The following is a 16,892-nucleotide window of genomic DNA, read 5'->3' as shown; positions in this document are numbered from 1 at the left end:
GTGTTGTAACGGGGTCAAAAAATTTGTTATAAAGTTATCTTCAGATTCTGGTTCTTCGATGTTCAAAATGTGGAGAGAAAATTGAGTTTAGCATGATGTCTGTATATGTATCTGAGGAAAATCGAAAGCGATTTTCTTTTCTTATAACTGAAATTTTTGTCAGAAAAAAATTGTTTTTCTTCGAGTTGTGTAGAGCTCTTGAAGGACTACAACCTTGCAAAGATACAAACATTTAAAATGAGTGTTTCCTGAACATTGAGAAACCAGTACAATAACTTCTGGGGGAACAAAAACCAAGAGCTATCAAGTTGCATCAGGTTTGCTGTGCTACAAACTTTAGGCGTATTGTTTTTGGTGCAGTTTGGTTCAGTACTTATCCTTCAAAAACGGTTTGACCATTGACCAAAAATAACTACTGTAGGAATTATTTAACTGGGATTTTGGCAGTGTGTTACAATTAATAATGGGACTGGACTTATTGATTTACAAATGTAGTGCGTGAGTTTATTAAATGTACATACTCAGGGAGGCACATTCACAGAACTTAATTAGTGAAGATAGCCGACAGCACGTTTGCTCTACCAGAGCACATGCTGGATGATGAAGAGAAAGAAAAACACACACCCCACAATAGGTCGGTAAAGCTCGACACGGAATAAGGCATTAAGCCATCCCATAATAATCTATCTATCTCGGCAGCTTTTTCGGAATAAGGCATTAAGCCATCCCATAATAATCTATCTATCTCGGCAGCTTTTTTACTTCATTTGAGGCAATGTTGCTAGTTTCAAATTAAATAGTTATTTAAGCTGCTCACTTGATTCAATTCCCTGTTCACCTTGCTCTATATTTATTTGTGTACAAAATAATGAGTTAATGCATCTGAATGTTATTTTATAGTACAATTAATTGCATTATATTGTAAAACCTTCCACTAAGTGATATCTTGTGGCATCACTAAAATTTAATTTATATTAAAGTACAGTAATGACCATTCCATTGAGATTTTTTGACTCGGACTTAAATGACTCAACAATGTTACTGAAACTGCATTTTGTCAAGTAAAATATCAAAGGTGAGGTTTTTACCTTCATTTACAGATGCAGAACGTCTAGTGATAGCTTGTGTTACGAGCAGAATTGATGGTTACAATACATTTTACCCTGGCCAGCCCAAAAGCTTAACTGAGCATTTGAAAATAATGCACTATGCAGTCTGATGATTACAGCCAAATAAGTGAGTGCATATCACTCGTGTTCTTAAGACCCTGCACTGCATTCCAGTGATGTTTGGTATTACTTTAAGTTTCTTTAATTAGTTTATAAGGCCTTAAATTATTTCGATCCTTCCTGTACAATATTACAGACAGCAAACTCTTGGGGCTAGCTGTCTGTGTTTAGAAATTCCTTCAGTTAATTTTAGGTCACCAAATTATGGAATGTACTGTCATAGCAGCTAAGAAACTCTCCTACTTTTAATAGTTTTGAGGCGAATTTTAAAAAATACTTTTTTGTTTGACATTTTCATGATTTTCTTTTCTTTAAATTTATAATGGTTGCATTCTCTTTAATGGTGTGTCTGAAACGCTTTTTGATGCAATTATGTATAGTAAGTGCACTCAACCTTAACAGAAAGACCTAGAAGTCATAGTGGACTATCCACTGTAAAGAAGCGATCAAGAAGGTGAACATGATACAGCATGATGTGTAGAGTACAAGTCAAAAGATGTCAATGCTGAAGCTAACACATTAGTGAGGCTCATCTAGAGTGCTGTGTGCAGCTTATTACAAAAAAGACATAGCAGCGCTAGAGGAAGTCCAGAGAAGAGCGACTAGGCCGATTCCAGCGACTGACACACAGTATGAACTGTGAGGAAAGAATAAAGGGTTCGAAAATTGTTAGTTTAAGCAAGTATTCATAATTAAAATGAAACTACTACAGTGGTTCCAGGCTGTTATTTTAAAACATGTTCATCAACAGAAACCTGGGGATACAGATGGAAAGTAGATAAAGATTAAACTTTCTAATCAGTTACATGTTTTTCTTTACACAGAGAATCACAGACACGTGGAATAACTTACCAAATAGATATTGGGCAGTAGCTCTTTGAAGACCTTCCAGTGTCAACCTGATGAAACTTTGGAGACAAAAATCAAATAGGATCGAGGGGCTTGTTGGGCAGAATGTCCTGTTCTCATCAAAATTGCTCTCATGTTCTAATAGCTGCTATATAAATAAAGATATTATTATTATTAGGCATTATGGGGAGAAAGTGTAGTGTTCTTAAGGACTTAAATGACAGCCACTGTTAATGGAAGCTTTGGCTCAGCAGACATATGTTTCAGTGTGATGCCTCTTTAAGCAGAGGAGCATGGCAGGCTGATGACAGATGATGTTGGAACAACATATGGCAATGACACTTAGCCTCTTGAGTTTTTATATAAAAAACAACCCTCTGCAATGTGGAAGTGCACTGCTCATGAAGTTTTGGAGTGTGCACACTCAAGATATAAATATACACACAACAAACACAATTTTACAGGAGCTTTTGGCCACTGAGGCCACCTAAAAATGTTTCTTTATTCTTATTATCACCAAGTGCTTTGCTGCTTCCAATGTACTGATCATGCAGAACATCATTTTGAAATGTAAGCGATAATGATGTTTGTTTTTCCTCCTGGCAACCGTTGTTGATGGAGGTATAGTGAGTACCACATCAAAATAAAAATCCTCAAGTGCCTAAAGAAGGTAGGGAGTATATATGTAAACCATTGCCATGTATTTTTCAAAAATCTCTGCACCTGAGGAAATGACTAAAGACTATAGGCTTCATAATACATATACGGTATATATGTTGTATAAAAACAGATGATCAGGCATATCCAGGAAACTACAGGCAAGTAAGCTTAGCATACATCACAGGGAAGTTAAAAAAGCAGTTATTAAGGAAAAGCTCAAGCAGCTCCTTGTCTAGAATAGGAGTTTTAGCAAATAGTCAAATTGGGATCATACTGGGAAGGTCATGTTTTACTAATATGCTGGAATTCTATGAAAAAGCAACAAAAGCATACGATCAGAGGGTGCATGTGATATTATTTATCTTTATTTTCATAAGGCTTTTGGTAAGGTGCCACATAAAAGGTTAGTGATCAAACTAAAAGAAATGGGAATTCAGGGAGTGGTCTGGATGTGGGCAACAGTTGGCTCAGCGATGGGACCTTTTTCAGAATTTATTTAAAGGTGGTGTCCCTCGGGTCAGTGCAGGGACTACTGCTCTTCTTAATACGCAAACATGATTTAGACAAGATTATTATTCATAAACCGGTTAAGTTTGCAGATAAGGGCAGATCATGCAGAATCGGCTTAATTGTTACAGTGGGATTTGATTAGCATACACAATGGGAGGTCTGAAACTTGAAAATGCACCTCATGAGAAGGACCTAGGAGTCGCAATGGACTCTTTACTATCATCAGACAGTGCACAAAAGTTTTTAATGTGTGTAATACAGTGCGGTTATGTCAAAGTTATTTAATGCACTAGTGAGGTAGCATCTGGAGTGATATGCTCAGTATTTATCTCCATATTACCAAAAACGACATAGCAGCACTAGAGAACGTCCAGAGGAGAGCAGATAGGCAAATTTCTGGTCTAAGAAGTGCGAGATAAGAGAAGAAAGATGAATTTTCTCAGTTTAAGCAAAAAGAGATTAAGTGGTGACATGATCGAAGTGTTTAAAATTATGAAAAGAATTAGTATGGTATATCTTAGTTGATACTTTAAATACAACAACAACACAGGTACACAGCTGGAAACCTGTTAAGGGCAGATTTCACAAATGTTTGAAAGGTTTTCTTCAGAAAGAAAACCAATAGACACAAAGGATAAATTATCAAGTGGTGTGGTGGAGAGTAGGACTTTAGGGACCTTCATACCTCAACTTGATGTTAGTTTGCGTAATCTAGTTGCATAAGACAGATATAAGTTTATTGGGTTGAATAGTCTGTTTTCAACAAAACTTTTCTAATGTTGTAACGAGTATGTGTGAAAAAACAAAACCACAAAAAATATAAACTTGATGTTTAGCTTCATCCATGGTGGTCATAGTCCATCTTTAAGTGAAGCATACCCTGACCTTAACATCCAAAATAGCTACAACTGGTAACTCATCTCTCATCTCACTAACAGGAAATGTAGCCCCACAGAAATCTGAAGATACGAGCATATGCTGTAGCAGAGAAAAGGTACTCATTGAAACTCTTTATTGAGCCAATTCACCAAAATTCAAATCTTCTCAGTGAAATCTATTCTTGTTTTGTTTACTACGTATTGTGTAAAAGGTGACAGTTTTCTAAATCAACTCATCAGTATGAGTCTAAAAGCAACAGTAGGTAGACTAAACAAGCTAAAACAGAGTGGCAAGTCAAATGGCGAATGTGAAGGGGAGCTATTAGCATCTTGGCTGCTAGCCTCTAGGTTCCTGCCGGCCTGAAAATTCGATTAAGCAGCAAAGGAAAATGGATGGATAGAAAGAATGCATGAGCATCAAGTAAGATGCCTGTTATGTGCACTTAGGGTAAACTAATACAATAATCTTATACATACTTAACAGAATTTATAAATGGGATATTTATCATAGTGTACACATTAGATAATTTCTCATTAGACTAACACTTTTATCATATTATTTTATTGTGCTGCCAGCTGCAATACCACATTAGACACATCTTATAATTCATGATTTTCACCTTCACAGCCTCAGCAGGTGAGGTTTCAAGGTACAGTGGATGAACTGGCAGCAAACTTGCAAGGTTTTGGATTTAGGCAGTTACCAGGTATGTTCCCATTTTGAAAAGTTACAGGCCTTTACAGCAGCAGCAGCATAGCATCCAGTATAGGTTGAAAAATGGCAGGTGAAGGAGACATTACTAGAGTTACATTGCACAGACAGGTTTTGGCACAAAGCAGTCCGTCTCCAGTCTATTAGGCACTCTCGACCCTGAGAGGATCACGTTAAGTTTCACTGGTGAACTATCTTCCTGCAGCAAACATAACCTCTGAAAAAATGTCAGTGGTTACTTCTGCCACGGCTGGTCAATGGCGTCTCTACTCCTTCTCTGCTCATTCCGTTCACCTTGGCTGGCCCATTTGGTTGTACATCCTGAGAGACTTGGGGCTGCAACTGGTCAAAGAGATATTATTTCATTTGTGTGTTCATTTCTTTTATAAAATTACATCAACTGCTAATCCAAAGTCATTTTATATAACCATCCTATTTCAAAGTATCTTATGAAAAAACAAAACAGGCTGTACATTGAACCAAGTAACTGCTCTACATTCAAGTTTTCCATTTTTCATGGAGTGGCTTACTTGAAAGCTATGAATACTCATCTTCACTAAGATGACCAACATTAGTAAACAATGATCCATACACTTCCAACAATTAATGCTACACTCACAAAAAATGAGACAGAGGCACATGCCGGAGTTGGAAATGTTACATGAACGTTTTACAGTTTGATGGCTACCAAGCAAACAATTCACATAACTGCTATTAGAATGAGCCAAGCTGTGATGTAATGTTGGAGTCTCACTCCATTCAGTAATATAGAAAATAATAATTAGGTGACCCATAAATAGCAGTTTTGTGGACCAATTGTATTTGGAGTAAAGCAATATATACTTAATATGTTTAGTTTGCTTGCTTTTTTCACAGAAAAACAACAAAGCTGGATTTCAATGACTTTTTCTGTGGACTAAGTAGTAAACATGCAGCGACCATGTGTTTATGCCCAAAACTCAGACTTGAAACTCAAGTGAACATGACAAAGATGAGAAGTCACCAGTGATACAGTGCAAATTTTTTTATTATAATAGAGAGATATCAGTTAGTGCTGAATAATAGGCAGACACCTTTACCCAAAAATAATTTACAAAAGCAGGACACACAGTTCAGGGTTTTTTTTTCATTTACCAAAAACCATTGGACAACACATTGGTTAGGTGACTTGATCAGAGTTATTATAAATTAATGGGAGATGGCAATGTACTGAGGAACCTCCTGGATTAAAAGTCCATTTCCATAATACTCTCTGTCAATTAACCTAACTTGCATCTATGGGATGAGTAAAGGAACCCATAAATCCAGTCACAAAAATCACATTTCTAAATTAAGCTAGTGATGTGCTCAAGGGAAAAATTCCTCTCATTCATTCAATGTGCCATATTTTAACCTGTACTCCTCCACGGGTCTCTTACAAGTTGCTTAGGGTCACTCCCTTACATGTGTTACCCTGCTGGCAAAAGAGATAGATTAACTCACAGTGCGGCCTCGGCCTGAGAAGACAGTAGTCAATCCGGTGTTTTGACGGACATGCCTCAGGGACTTGCCAGCCTTCAGCTCGGTGAGTAATTCTGGACTACTCAATGACAGCATAGCTGGAGAGAGATGAGGAAGCAGATGGAGAACGAGAGGTCTGTTAGTAGAGAAACTCTTGCAGGAAGTAGCAAAGAGAGAGATGAGACGATCAAGGATTACAATGGGGAGGAATCAGCAGCACTCTGGAAAAATGTGTCTTATATGAGAGCTGGGAATTTTAAGTTTGTGTCCACCTTTGTGGATCCACAAATTACTGATTAGCAGATACTAAAAGCATTAAAAGCATGACATATTGGAACGGGAGGCTGAACGTCAAGGGTTAAGACAAGCACTGAATGGTTGATATACTGGCAGAGAAGAGGCACTTTGGCATATGGGCACTTAGTATATAATGGGTTACGCATGAGTCAGCATTGGGAAACTTCAGACTAACAGTCAAAGTGTGAATGTCAAACTCAGCCATGGTAGGCAAAAACAAGATGGGGAAATGAATGGCAAGACAGAACATTGTAACATTTCAAATTGATTTCTACAATAGGAAAACTGTCTCTGTTCTATAAATTCTGTAGCTGTGTGTTAACAATGAAATGGGCAATGCAGCAAGCCCCTTACATTGTGCAGATGCAGGGATCCCTTCCGATGAGCGCGGTCTAAGCAACTCAGTGTCATTGTCAGGAGACTGAGGTGGAGTTAGGTCATCAGCAGGATGGAGGCCCTGCAGAGGAATCACAATGCGCTCTGGCTGTGACTGGAGATCACCCTTTGAGGAGGGAGGAGTAGGCAGCGTCTGTTGGGAGATATGAGATGGTGACACAAAGACAAAAAGAAAACATTACAAATGAAATGACAATGTTAATGAATCCATAAAACGCTTAAAAGGATGTGGCATGTATCACAAAAAACATCTCTTTCATTATGCTTTCATATTTTATTTTACATCACATGAAGTTCAGTAATGGGTACTCTGTGTTTGACACAACAGGCACACTCTCACCTTCTTATACTCTCCATTTACTTTTCTTTCTTCACATAATAGGTCAACATGACAAATACGGTCTGATTTTTCAGGTAAGGAAGACAGAATTTTCAACATAAGACTTATATACTACCTAAGCATGGCATGAAAACTTGTTGCTTGGCGATTAGCACATGCAAGTAAGATTTTCACTGTACTCCGCCCGGGTGACAACAATAACCTTAGAAACCATAGGAAATGCACACGAGTTTATTATTAAAAACCTTCAGAATATAGAAAGAAGTAAAAGATATCTGCATTAAACATAGGTGGCATTTCAATTGGCACCCAAGTACAAGACCTAGCACTGTAATAACCCATCTTAGTATCTTTCACAGCAACCACCGGTAAAAGGCACTACTAAAAACAAGGATGCTTTGCAGTATTACAAATCCTTAGTTTTTTGATGTAAATGCCAAAATACAATTAATGCTATGGAAAAGTCCAATTTATATTATATATATATATATATATATATATATATATATATATATATATATATATATATGGTTGAAATAGTTTACTGTCAAATAATGCAAAGGGTACGCAACACGTGTTTCGCCCTAATTCTGGGCTCATCAGGCGTACACACTCACTGCATCCCCTCTCGGGAATCGAACCTCGAACATCAGCGCCAGAGGCGAAGCCCCTAACGTTGCGTTACGGTGTGTGGTTCGTTTTTATTTGACAGTATGTAGATCGGGGTAATTACATTCATGGCATTCGTAGTCTGAATCACATTCTGATTGTATGGGTCGCGTACTCTTTGCATTATTTGACAGTAAACTATTTCAACCATTCTATGATCTGCCTCTCGCAACTGAAAAGAGGGCACCGTGGCGGATGTTAGCCGACTTGATGACCAACCACAAGCGTTACCTGGCAGGTAACCACCCATACAATCAGACTGTGATTCAGACTATGAATGCCATGAATATATATATTTAAAATATATACATATATATTTTAAAGCAGGCACCATTATGGAGACTTTACAAAACCAAACATATTATAATGTAATGTACTTGTCTGCATATCTGAAGATGGGCCCAGTCTCTTTTGGTTTTAATTAGAATGCATACAAGCCTGTTCAGTCAATCCTTATTTAATATTATAATACTTTATTTAAAAGGCACAAGACTTTATGAAATAAAATAATAATACATTTTATTTATATAGCACCTTTCCCATGCTCAAGGCACTTACAGAATATAATAAAGAATGGCAGGGTATACAGTATATAGCATTGTACAAACCAGGTAATAAAGAAGATTAAGACAGTGAATTCTGAAAAAAAAAAAAGAAACAGACAACATAATTGATGTTCTAGCACACACACACAGGTTACATTAGTATCTTGACAGAGAACTGAGAGAAGGGTAATAAAGTCAAGTAGAGCTAAAAGCCTTCCTGAACAGATGAGTTTTGAGTTGTTTTTTAAAAGAATTCATGGAGTCATACATACAGACTGTATGTGTTCAGATGCTTAATCCAATTGAACTGGATGCCTATCCAGCAGCACTTGAACGGGATGCCAGCCCATCACAGGGCACATCCTTGCACAGGGCCAGTTTATAGTTGTCAGGTAACATAGCCTGCACTTCATTGGAGTAAAATCAATATAACAGTACAAACATTAATTTATATATACAGTACATCCACAGTTCTTGTTTTAAAAAAAAAACATTCTTATAGATCTCTGCATTATAAAATCTTTGGGAGGGAGACTAGGGAGACGAGACGTGATCTTCTCGGAAGACAATTTGAAGTCCAGTGAGAGACACTCTAACTTGCTCCCAGCTCTTAAAACAATGACAAGCGACAAGCAAAACACACAGCCACCCTAACACCCCCCTCAAATTCACACCTTCCCCCCTCACTCCTTGACAACGCGAGCAGCAGAGACACGAAGTGGCAAAAGGTCAGCTGCTGTACAGGCTTTAAAATGATCGATGGGCATCGCAACAGCAGCAGAAAGACAGCAGATGATCCAGCAGCATCTCCTTAGAATGGTTTCAGCTGCCCCCCCTTCCCCCCCTTGACAACGCGAGCAGTGTTATACGTCCTGTGAGAAAGAGATTTAACCACTTCTGGGACCGGAAATAAAGGACAAGTATTGTTTTTACATCATGATGCAAGACAAGGCAGTGAGACATCATTTAAAACAAGTCCACGGACATCTAACCTAGCAGTTGTTGGATTGCTGTTGGCAGACACGCTTCATGTGCTCCCAACTCTTAAAACAACGACAAGCAACAAGCAAAATCCGCAGCTCGCCAGCAGCAGAAAGCCAGCAGATGATCCGACTGCTTCTCCTGAGCGTGCGTTCAACCGCACCCCCTTCACAACACGAGCAGCGTTATGCTTCCTGCGAGAAAGAGATGTAACCATGCCTGGGGCTGGAAATAAAGGACAAGTTTTGTTTTTGCAAAAGTTTTAAAGTAAAAGTGAAAATAATGTATATGTAACAATTCCCGTGAAACTAACAATCTCTTTAAATTGTATATCCGGTAAACCAAACCTGGGGGTGGGTGAGCGAAGCGAGCAGGGGGCAGAGCCCCCTAGTCTTTGAAAAGATTCTTAATACACAGAATGTTTTGCAGATGCTTAAACATAATGCAATTCAAAGTCTGAAATTCATGTTTTATTCTTATGAATGACATCCTCCATTTCTAAGGTTAATATCTGGGTAATATCTGCTATTAAGCTATCACTTTGTACTTGCAAATCCATTACTTCTCTTTTACTAATTTCAATACTGCATCCAATTCAATATTTATTTAAAACTGCACGTAATTTCGAAACTTTCTTTAAAAAAAAAAAAAAAAAAAATATGGGGGTGCCTCACTAATATACAAAATGTCCATATAAGAGATTCCTAATTTACAACTAGCCAAATTTTTCTTTTGCTAATATTTTTAGGATAGCTACGCTGTGGTTAAAATAATATTTTTGAAATGCCGTAGATTATACGCTTTAATAACTTTTTTTCCTTTATGGCAAATGTTGAAGGCCTGGATTAGTGAATACCACGTGCTCCTGAAGCTTGTCTGAGCCACTACAAAACCTTACACAAGTGAATTATTGTTGTATTTAAGTCAAAGTGTTGGCTGTTCTGTTGGTAGCTTTGACTCAGGCTAACAGTGGACTGACTTTACTATGGACAATTAAGAGTGCAATAGAGAAAGTGCAGATCTACACATACAACACCACAATGAACACTGAAACTGTGAGGCAATATAGCCAACCACTGCTGGACTGGACTACCCCTTTACTTGTTTGCATATCATGATGGGTCTACTTTCCTTTGATTTTAATTAGAAGCCAACCAAAATTAATACTGTAAACAATTCTGTTCCATTATTATTTATTTAATATAGAATCATTCAAAGCAAGGACCATCACAAAGTTTGTGACTTCAGAAATGCAACAACTAAATATATTTATATGGCAGACTAGCAAGTGTACTCAGGGCTGCTCATGGTTTAAGAAAGCTCTCACACGATAAGTTGTCCAGCGGCCACAATTGCCTGGTTAAACTCGCCCCTTGGAGCAGCATTCTATGCCTGAGCCATGTCTCAAAAATGCCATCTTAGGCTACTTTCTGCTTGTGATAGACTAAGTCATGAAGACATCCACAACACAGAAGCAAAATGACATCCATTAAACAACCTGGATGACCTAAAGGTCACAGATGATCATGCCCTTCTTTCTCATATCCACCAACAGATGCAGGAACAGACCAGCATTCTTGCAGGTACATCTGGTCAACTGGGGCTTGATATCCACAGAGAAAACAGCATGCTCCTCAATGTAAACGCTGCCAGCACAACACTGATGATGTTGGAAGGTGAAGGTCTTGAGTTGGAGAGCATTTTCTGCCTTTGCAGCTTTTGTTAACAAACAGGAAAGATGCCAGATGCTGACAACAGAGTCAGGATTGGTAAAGGGCAGTTATCCATCAGCTAAGGAATTTGTGGGGCTCCAGGGACTTGTCCATCATAATTAATATCAGGCTGTTCAGAACTAGCGTGAAGTCAGTTCTACTCTATGGAGCAGGTGCACTGAAGATTAGTTACCACTGCTAAGAAAATCCAGATGTTGATTAACACCTGTTGAGAAGGACCCTCCAGATATGCTGGCCTGATACCAATAACTGTGTCAGCAAACAAGACAAGAACTATGATAGGGAAAGAGATTCTCCAGCAAAGATGGAGGTCCCTACCTCCATAAACCAACTTCTACTAATCTCCAGACAAGCCTTCAAATGGAGCATCCAAGGAAAGAGGAAAAGAGGCTGGCCAAGAAACTAGACAGTATGACATGGAGGCAGATGTTAAAAGGATGGAGTACAACTGGGAGCAGCATGCTCTGGGCCAAGATGCCTGGAGATCTCTGGTTGGTAGCCTATACCCCAGAAAAGAGGAGTGATAAAAGTGGAGAGAGCACTCACTAAATCAAATTGCCCAAGAGGAAACATTTTAGCCACAATTCAAACTTTTACTGACTAACTCATAGGGTACAACTTTCCATACCTGTGCCAAGTCCCAAAAATGTCTCCTAGGGGCACTTCTCTCACAAATTTCAGGTGAAGCCACTAAATAAAGCTCCACAAGAGGGAAAAGTTTCAGAATAGAACATAGGACATGGCCTTTCTTTGTGTCATCTGTGCAAAATTTGGTCAATAGTGTGGATTTGCATACCAGATGTGCTGAAGACACAATTCTGCAATCATTTTGTTATATAAAAAAAGTAAAATCTGCTTTTTTATGTAGGTGGTTCAGTTAAAAGACACTGAACTGTGAATCTTTATTCAGCGAAGGTAAATTTTTAATTACATCTTTTTGTACATGGAGCAACAGCTGTGGGACTCTGCTTTATATTTTGGTTTATAATTCTATGAATTTTGTCCAAATTTATTCATATTTTCTTTTTCTCACATTGTATAAATATTATAATCTCAGATTAGAATGACCAGTATGTTTGTAAGTCAGATTCAACTGTCCATAAGGAAACTAGATACAGTACAAGCATTCTTGACAAGATGAAGTGTATACACTTACTTTCATGATGAAAGGTTTTGAGCAAAGCTACCAATCATTAACGAATAGCCAATTAACAGTGTGTAACACCACGGGGTCCAAAATACCACATAAGAATATTGGCATAAAGTACTGACAATCAGAGAGAGAGAGAGAGACTCAATCCAGCTAGACCTGAGAGACACCATCTCTGCATCTGTTTGACTTCTGAACTATGACAAGCCATCTTCAAATGCACTTTTTCCTCACAAAATATACATCTTTGTCAAGTCGAGTCAACTTTATTTATAAAGCACTTTACATACAACAGCCGCTGACCAAAGTGCTGAACATAGGCTAAAATAAATTTTAAACAAAAACAAAATAAATAAGTAAATAAAATACAATAAATGAAACTAATTAAAACATAGTAAACACAACTAAACAGAGTTAAAACAGAGTAAAATCAACTGCTCACACAGGATCAAACGCCAAACCAAAAAGGTAAGTCTTAAGAGCAGACTTAAAAATGGGCAGTGAGGAGGCCTGTCTAATGTGGATCGGCAGTGAATTCCAGAGCCTTGGAACCACAACGGAAAAAGCCCTATCCCCCCTGAGCTTTCGTTGAGTCCTAGGCACATCCAGAAGCAGCTGACCAGCTGATCTGAGTGAGCGGGAAGGACAGTGCAGCATCTCAGCGAGGTAGGGCGGAGCAAGCCCATTTAAAGACTTAAAAACAAATAAAAGAATCTTAAAATGAACTCTAAGCTGAACAGGCAGCCAGTGCCGTGAGGATAATACAGGTGTAATGTGCTCATTTTTTCGCGTGCCAGTTAAAAGGCGTGCAGCAGCATTTTGCACCAGCCGGAGCCGAGACAGTGTGGACTGGCTAACACCAACATACAACGAATTACAATAGTCTAACCGGGTTGTAATAAAGGCATGGATTACTGTTGTAAATTGATCTTTGAAAAGAATGTTTTTTATCTTCGCCAAACGTCTTAGCTGAAAAAAACAAGATTTCACCACCGCGCTGATCTGACCGTCCAGTCTAAAATCCTCATCTATCCTAAAACCCAAATTTGTAATAACAGGTGTACCATATTGTGCTAGGGGACCCAAACAATTTTCTAACAGGAAATTGTTAACGTTTTAATACAAAAGGCATATCAAGATCTCCTTTCGTGTCTAATGTTATCCGCGGGAGATATACTACATTACCTATCGTGGATACATCCTTCTTTCAACAGTAATTCGGGCGGCGGAAGACCATAAGGTGTTAACGGTTGTAGATATTCTTCGGGATATTGTAAGTTGATGTTTTCATCTTTCGCACCATCAACACCAACTGTTTCAGCATAATCTATTTATATGCATTTAACCAATTTGCCCTATAACCGATCGACAATTTTCACGTTAATTCGTTTGACTTCGTCGTTTCTCAGTGCTGATGAAATGAATGAAATTCTTCAATAACATTTTGACATAAGAAGTCTTTTATTGGGAACTTAAAGTGAGGAAAACATAAAAATTTGTAAGAGCTGAGAGAGCAGGAACCGTATCTGTCAAAGGCATTCACAAAAATGAGAGGCGAGAGGGCTGTGTGCGCAGGATATGGTTGAGAGGAGGGCGTGACTTGAAAAAAATGTCATGGCCAAAGTCTCGTCTTGCGGGATGTGAAAGTCATGTCACATCTCCTTCCAATATATATATATATATATATATATATATATATTATATTTTTTTTAAATAGAGAGGTAAATTATGCTTCACTTTAGAATGCAATTTCATGTAGCAATTGACATATACAATGAATGTGAAGAAATAGTTTTGGCTTGAAAAATATCAAACTTATCCTTGAAGGTAAATTAAATTGTAATTGAATTCAAAACTAAAGTAGTCTACAGATCTCACAAATGTGTCTACTGTCTACCACTCAAACAAGCTTTATTTTATATTGTGCCTTTTACATGAAGCACCATCATAACACTTTATAAAGGACAGAACACACCACAATAGCTTGCACATCTCCATATATAACCAGTTGGGGTGCTTGCTCTCTTGAGGCTTCAGTCTATAGCAAGAGGAGAATTCATATTATTAACAAGACTCTTCATTGGTCCTTCATTTTTTTTCATCCACTTGACTCAATTCTGGGGCACAGGGAGGCACCCCCTATTTACAATTCACACTTACACACCTCCACACAAAATCACAGCTGCAAGTTGAAGGTCACCAAATCAATCTAACACTTCGTGTTTGCTCCAACATTTCAAAGATCGAGTATCTGGATGAAAAGTGCCAGCGGACTGGGGAAAACATGCAGCTTCATACAGACTGACTGATCCAGTCCCTGAAGCTGCATAGTAGCATCTATAACCATTATATTAGCCATGATTTTCTAGCATATAGTATTTGTAGTGTGCTTCCTAGCAAAAACCACCCTGAGACTTTTTAAAAAAACAAAACAAATGAACGAACAACAAATAATGTATTCACCCTTTGCAAAAACTAATATCCATTGACTTCTTTCAGCATCTAAGTAATGTTAGGCTGGTTTTACCATTTGCAGATGCACGAGGACTCAGCTCCTACTAACTATATATAATACGAAGAAACATCAGCCATCTAAAATTCTCACATAGGTCAGCTATTTTAAAATTTTATCTCCAAAGATGCACTTTGGAAGGGAGCTCCAGTCAACTATCAAATAGCCGATTGATCTTTAGTTTATTAAATGCCTTTTACAGAAAGCACCATCACAAGCACTTGATAAAATAAATGACATGCAAATGAGACAAATTGTCAGGTGCACATCTCTTTAAAATTTAGGCTCCCACGAGCCATTGGACAACTACAACAAAAATGAAGACCCAGACCCACATTCTGGATGGGCTGCCACCAAGGAGACGCTTTTACCAAATGCCTTCACAGCGGCAGGCAGTCAGCTACATCAAACTCCTCAGCAGACCGTTCCAGAAGAGATCTGGACACTTCATTCATAAAAAATGGAGTGCCACAGTATGAGAGGTGCTCAGGGCTGAGTTCATCTTACCTGGTTATCTTCCATTGTTCCTTGAGACAGGCAGGGCCTGTGGTGCTAGGAACTGAAGGCTGTATGTGCCAGCTGTTGACCTGAAAGACCAAAGAAAAAGGTTCACATTATGTGTCACTCTAGATGTGAAGGAAGTCTCAAAAGGGGCTAATTTAGTGCCTAGTAGAAAAGGCACAATACACATACTTGTGTAAATCTGCGGGGCAACTGTGGGGCAGTACTCTGCTTTGGAAAAGTGGTGCTGCACCTTCAGACTTAAAAATCCAAATTTGCAGGGTAAGATCACACCAGTGGGCCATTGGTGTAGCACATTTTGATCAAAGATAATCAAAACACACACTGATGTGACTAACATTTTCCTGTCAATCACACTCCAGTCTTCTCATTGCAAACAAGGAGCCATTGATCTTGAAAACAATATACCAGTAATTCTGAGAAAGCCAAATTTCAACCTGGTTCATACTTTCAAATGCAGGAAAAACAGCTAAAAAAAAAAAAAAAAAATGGGAGTGGTCTCCTTTAGACTTTGATATGGTATGAATATTTGAGGAGTAAACCGCAAGACAACAAATCAAATCAATAATATACTGAACAAGTATTATAAAAGTAAAGTTGAATAAATCGGACTCTGCAGCTGCATGAACAAAAGGTAAAGTACCACTTCTGGTTAACGGAAATACAGTAATCCCTCCTCCATCGTGGGGGTTGCGTTCCAGAGCCACCCGTGAAATAAGAAAATCCGCGAAGTAGAAACCATACGTTTATATGGTTATTTTTATATTGTCATGCTTGGGTCACAGATTTGCGCAGAAACACAGGAGGTTGTAGAGAGACAGGAACGTTATTCAAACACTGCAAACAAACATTTGTCTCTTTTTCAAAAGTTTAAACTGTGCTCCATGACAAGACAGAGATGACAGTTCCGTCTCACAATTAAAAGAATGCAAACATATCTTCCTCTTCAAAGGAGTGCGCATCAGGAGCAGTGACTGTCAGAGAGAGAGAGGAAAGCAAACAAATCAATAGGGCTGTTTGGCTTTTAAGTATGCGAAGCACCGCGGCACAAAGCTGTTGAAGGCGGCAGCTCACACCCCCTCCGTCAGGAACACAGAGAGAGAGAGAGAGAGAGAGAGAGAGAGAGATAGATAGAGACAGACAGAGTTTGTTTTTCAATCAAAAATCAATACGTGCCCTTCGAGCTTTTAAGTATGCGAAGCACCGTGCAGCATGTCGCTTCAGGAAGCAGCTGCACAGAAGGTAGCAACGTGAAGATAATCTTTCGGCATTTTTAGACGAGCGTCCGTATCGTCTAGGTGTGCAAACAGCCCCCCTGCTCAATCCCCCTACGTCAGGATCAGAGAAAGTCAGCGCAAGAGAGAAAGAAAAGTAAGTTGGATAGCTTCTCGGCCATCTGCCAATAGCGT

The 16,892-nt window shown here is 38.6% G+C and overlaps 1 protein-coding gene across 8 annotated transcripts in view; it reads right to left on the bottom strand.

The window, feature by feature from the left end:
• LOC114648895 (espin-like) overlaps nucleotides 1-16,892 on the bottom strand; it is a 31,603-nt gene continuing 14,711 nt past the window's right edge. For 7 of the 8 annotated variants that reach the window (XM_028798206.2, XM_028798209.2, XM_028798211.2 and 4 more), the window contains exons 2-5: nucleotides 15,469-15,548; nucleotides 6,990-7,164; nucleotides 6,321-6,436; nucleotides 1-5,180 (exon numbers count right to left, since the gene is read on the bottom strand). In XM_028798206.2, coding sequence (XP_028654039.1) covers nucleotides 5,067-5,180; nucleotides 6,321-6,436; nucleotides 6,990-7,164; nucleotides 15,469-15,483 — 420 coding nt within the window. In that variant the 5' untranslated portion in view covers nucleotides 15,484-15,548 and the 3' untranslated portion in view covers nucleotides 1-5,066. The remainder of the gene's footprint in view (nucleotides 5,181-6,320; nucleotides 6,437-6,989; nucleotides 7,165-15,468; nucleotides 15,549-16,892) is intronic. The other variant, XM_051924100.1, reaches the window with a different exon arrangement.

This window comes from Erpetoichthys calabaricus, chromosome 3 (genome assembly GCF_900747795.2).
Source record: "Erpetoichthys calabaricus chromosome 3, fErpCal1.3, whole genome shotgun sequence".
Taxonomy (NCBI): Eukaryota; Metazoa; Chordata; class Cladistia; order Polypteriformes; family Polypteridae; genus Erpetoichthys; species Erpetoichthys calabaricus.
This window is presented reverse-complemented; position numbering and strand designations above follow the sequence as displayed.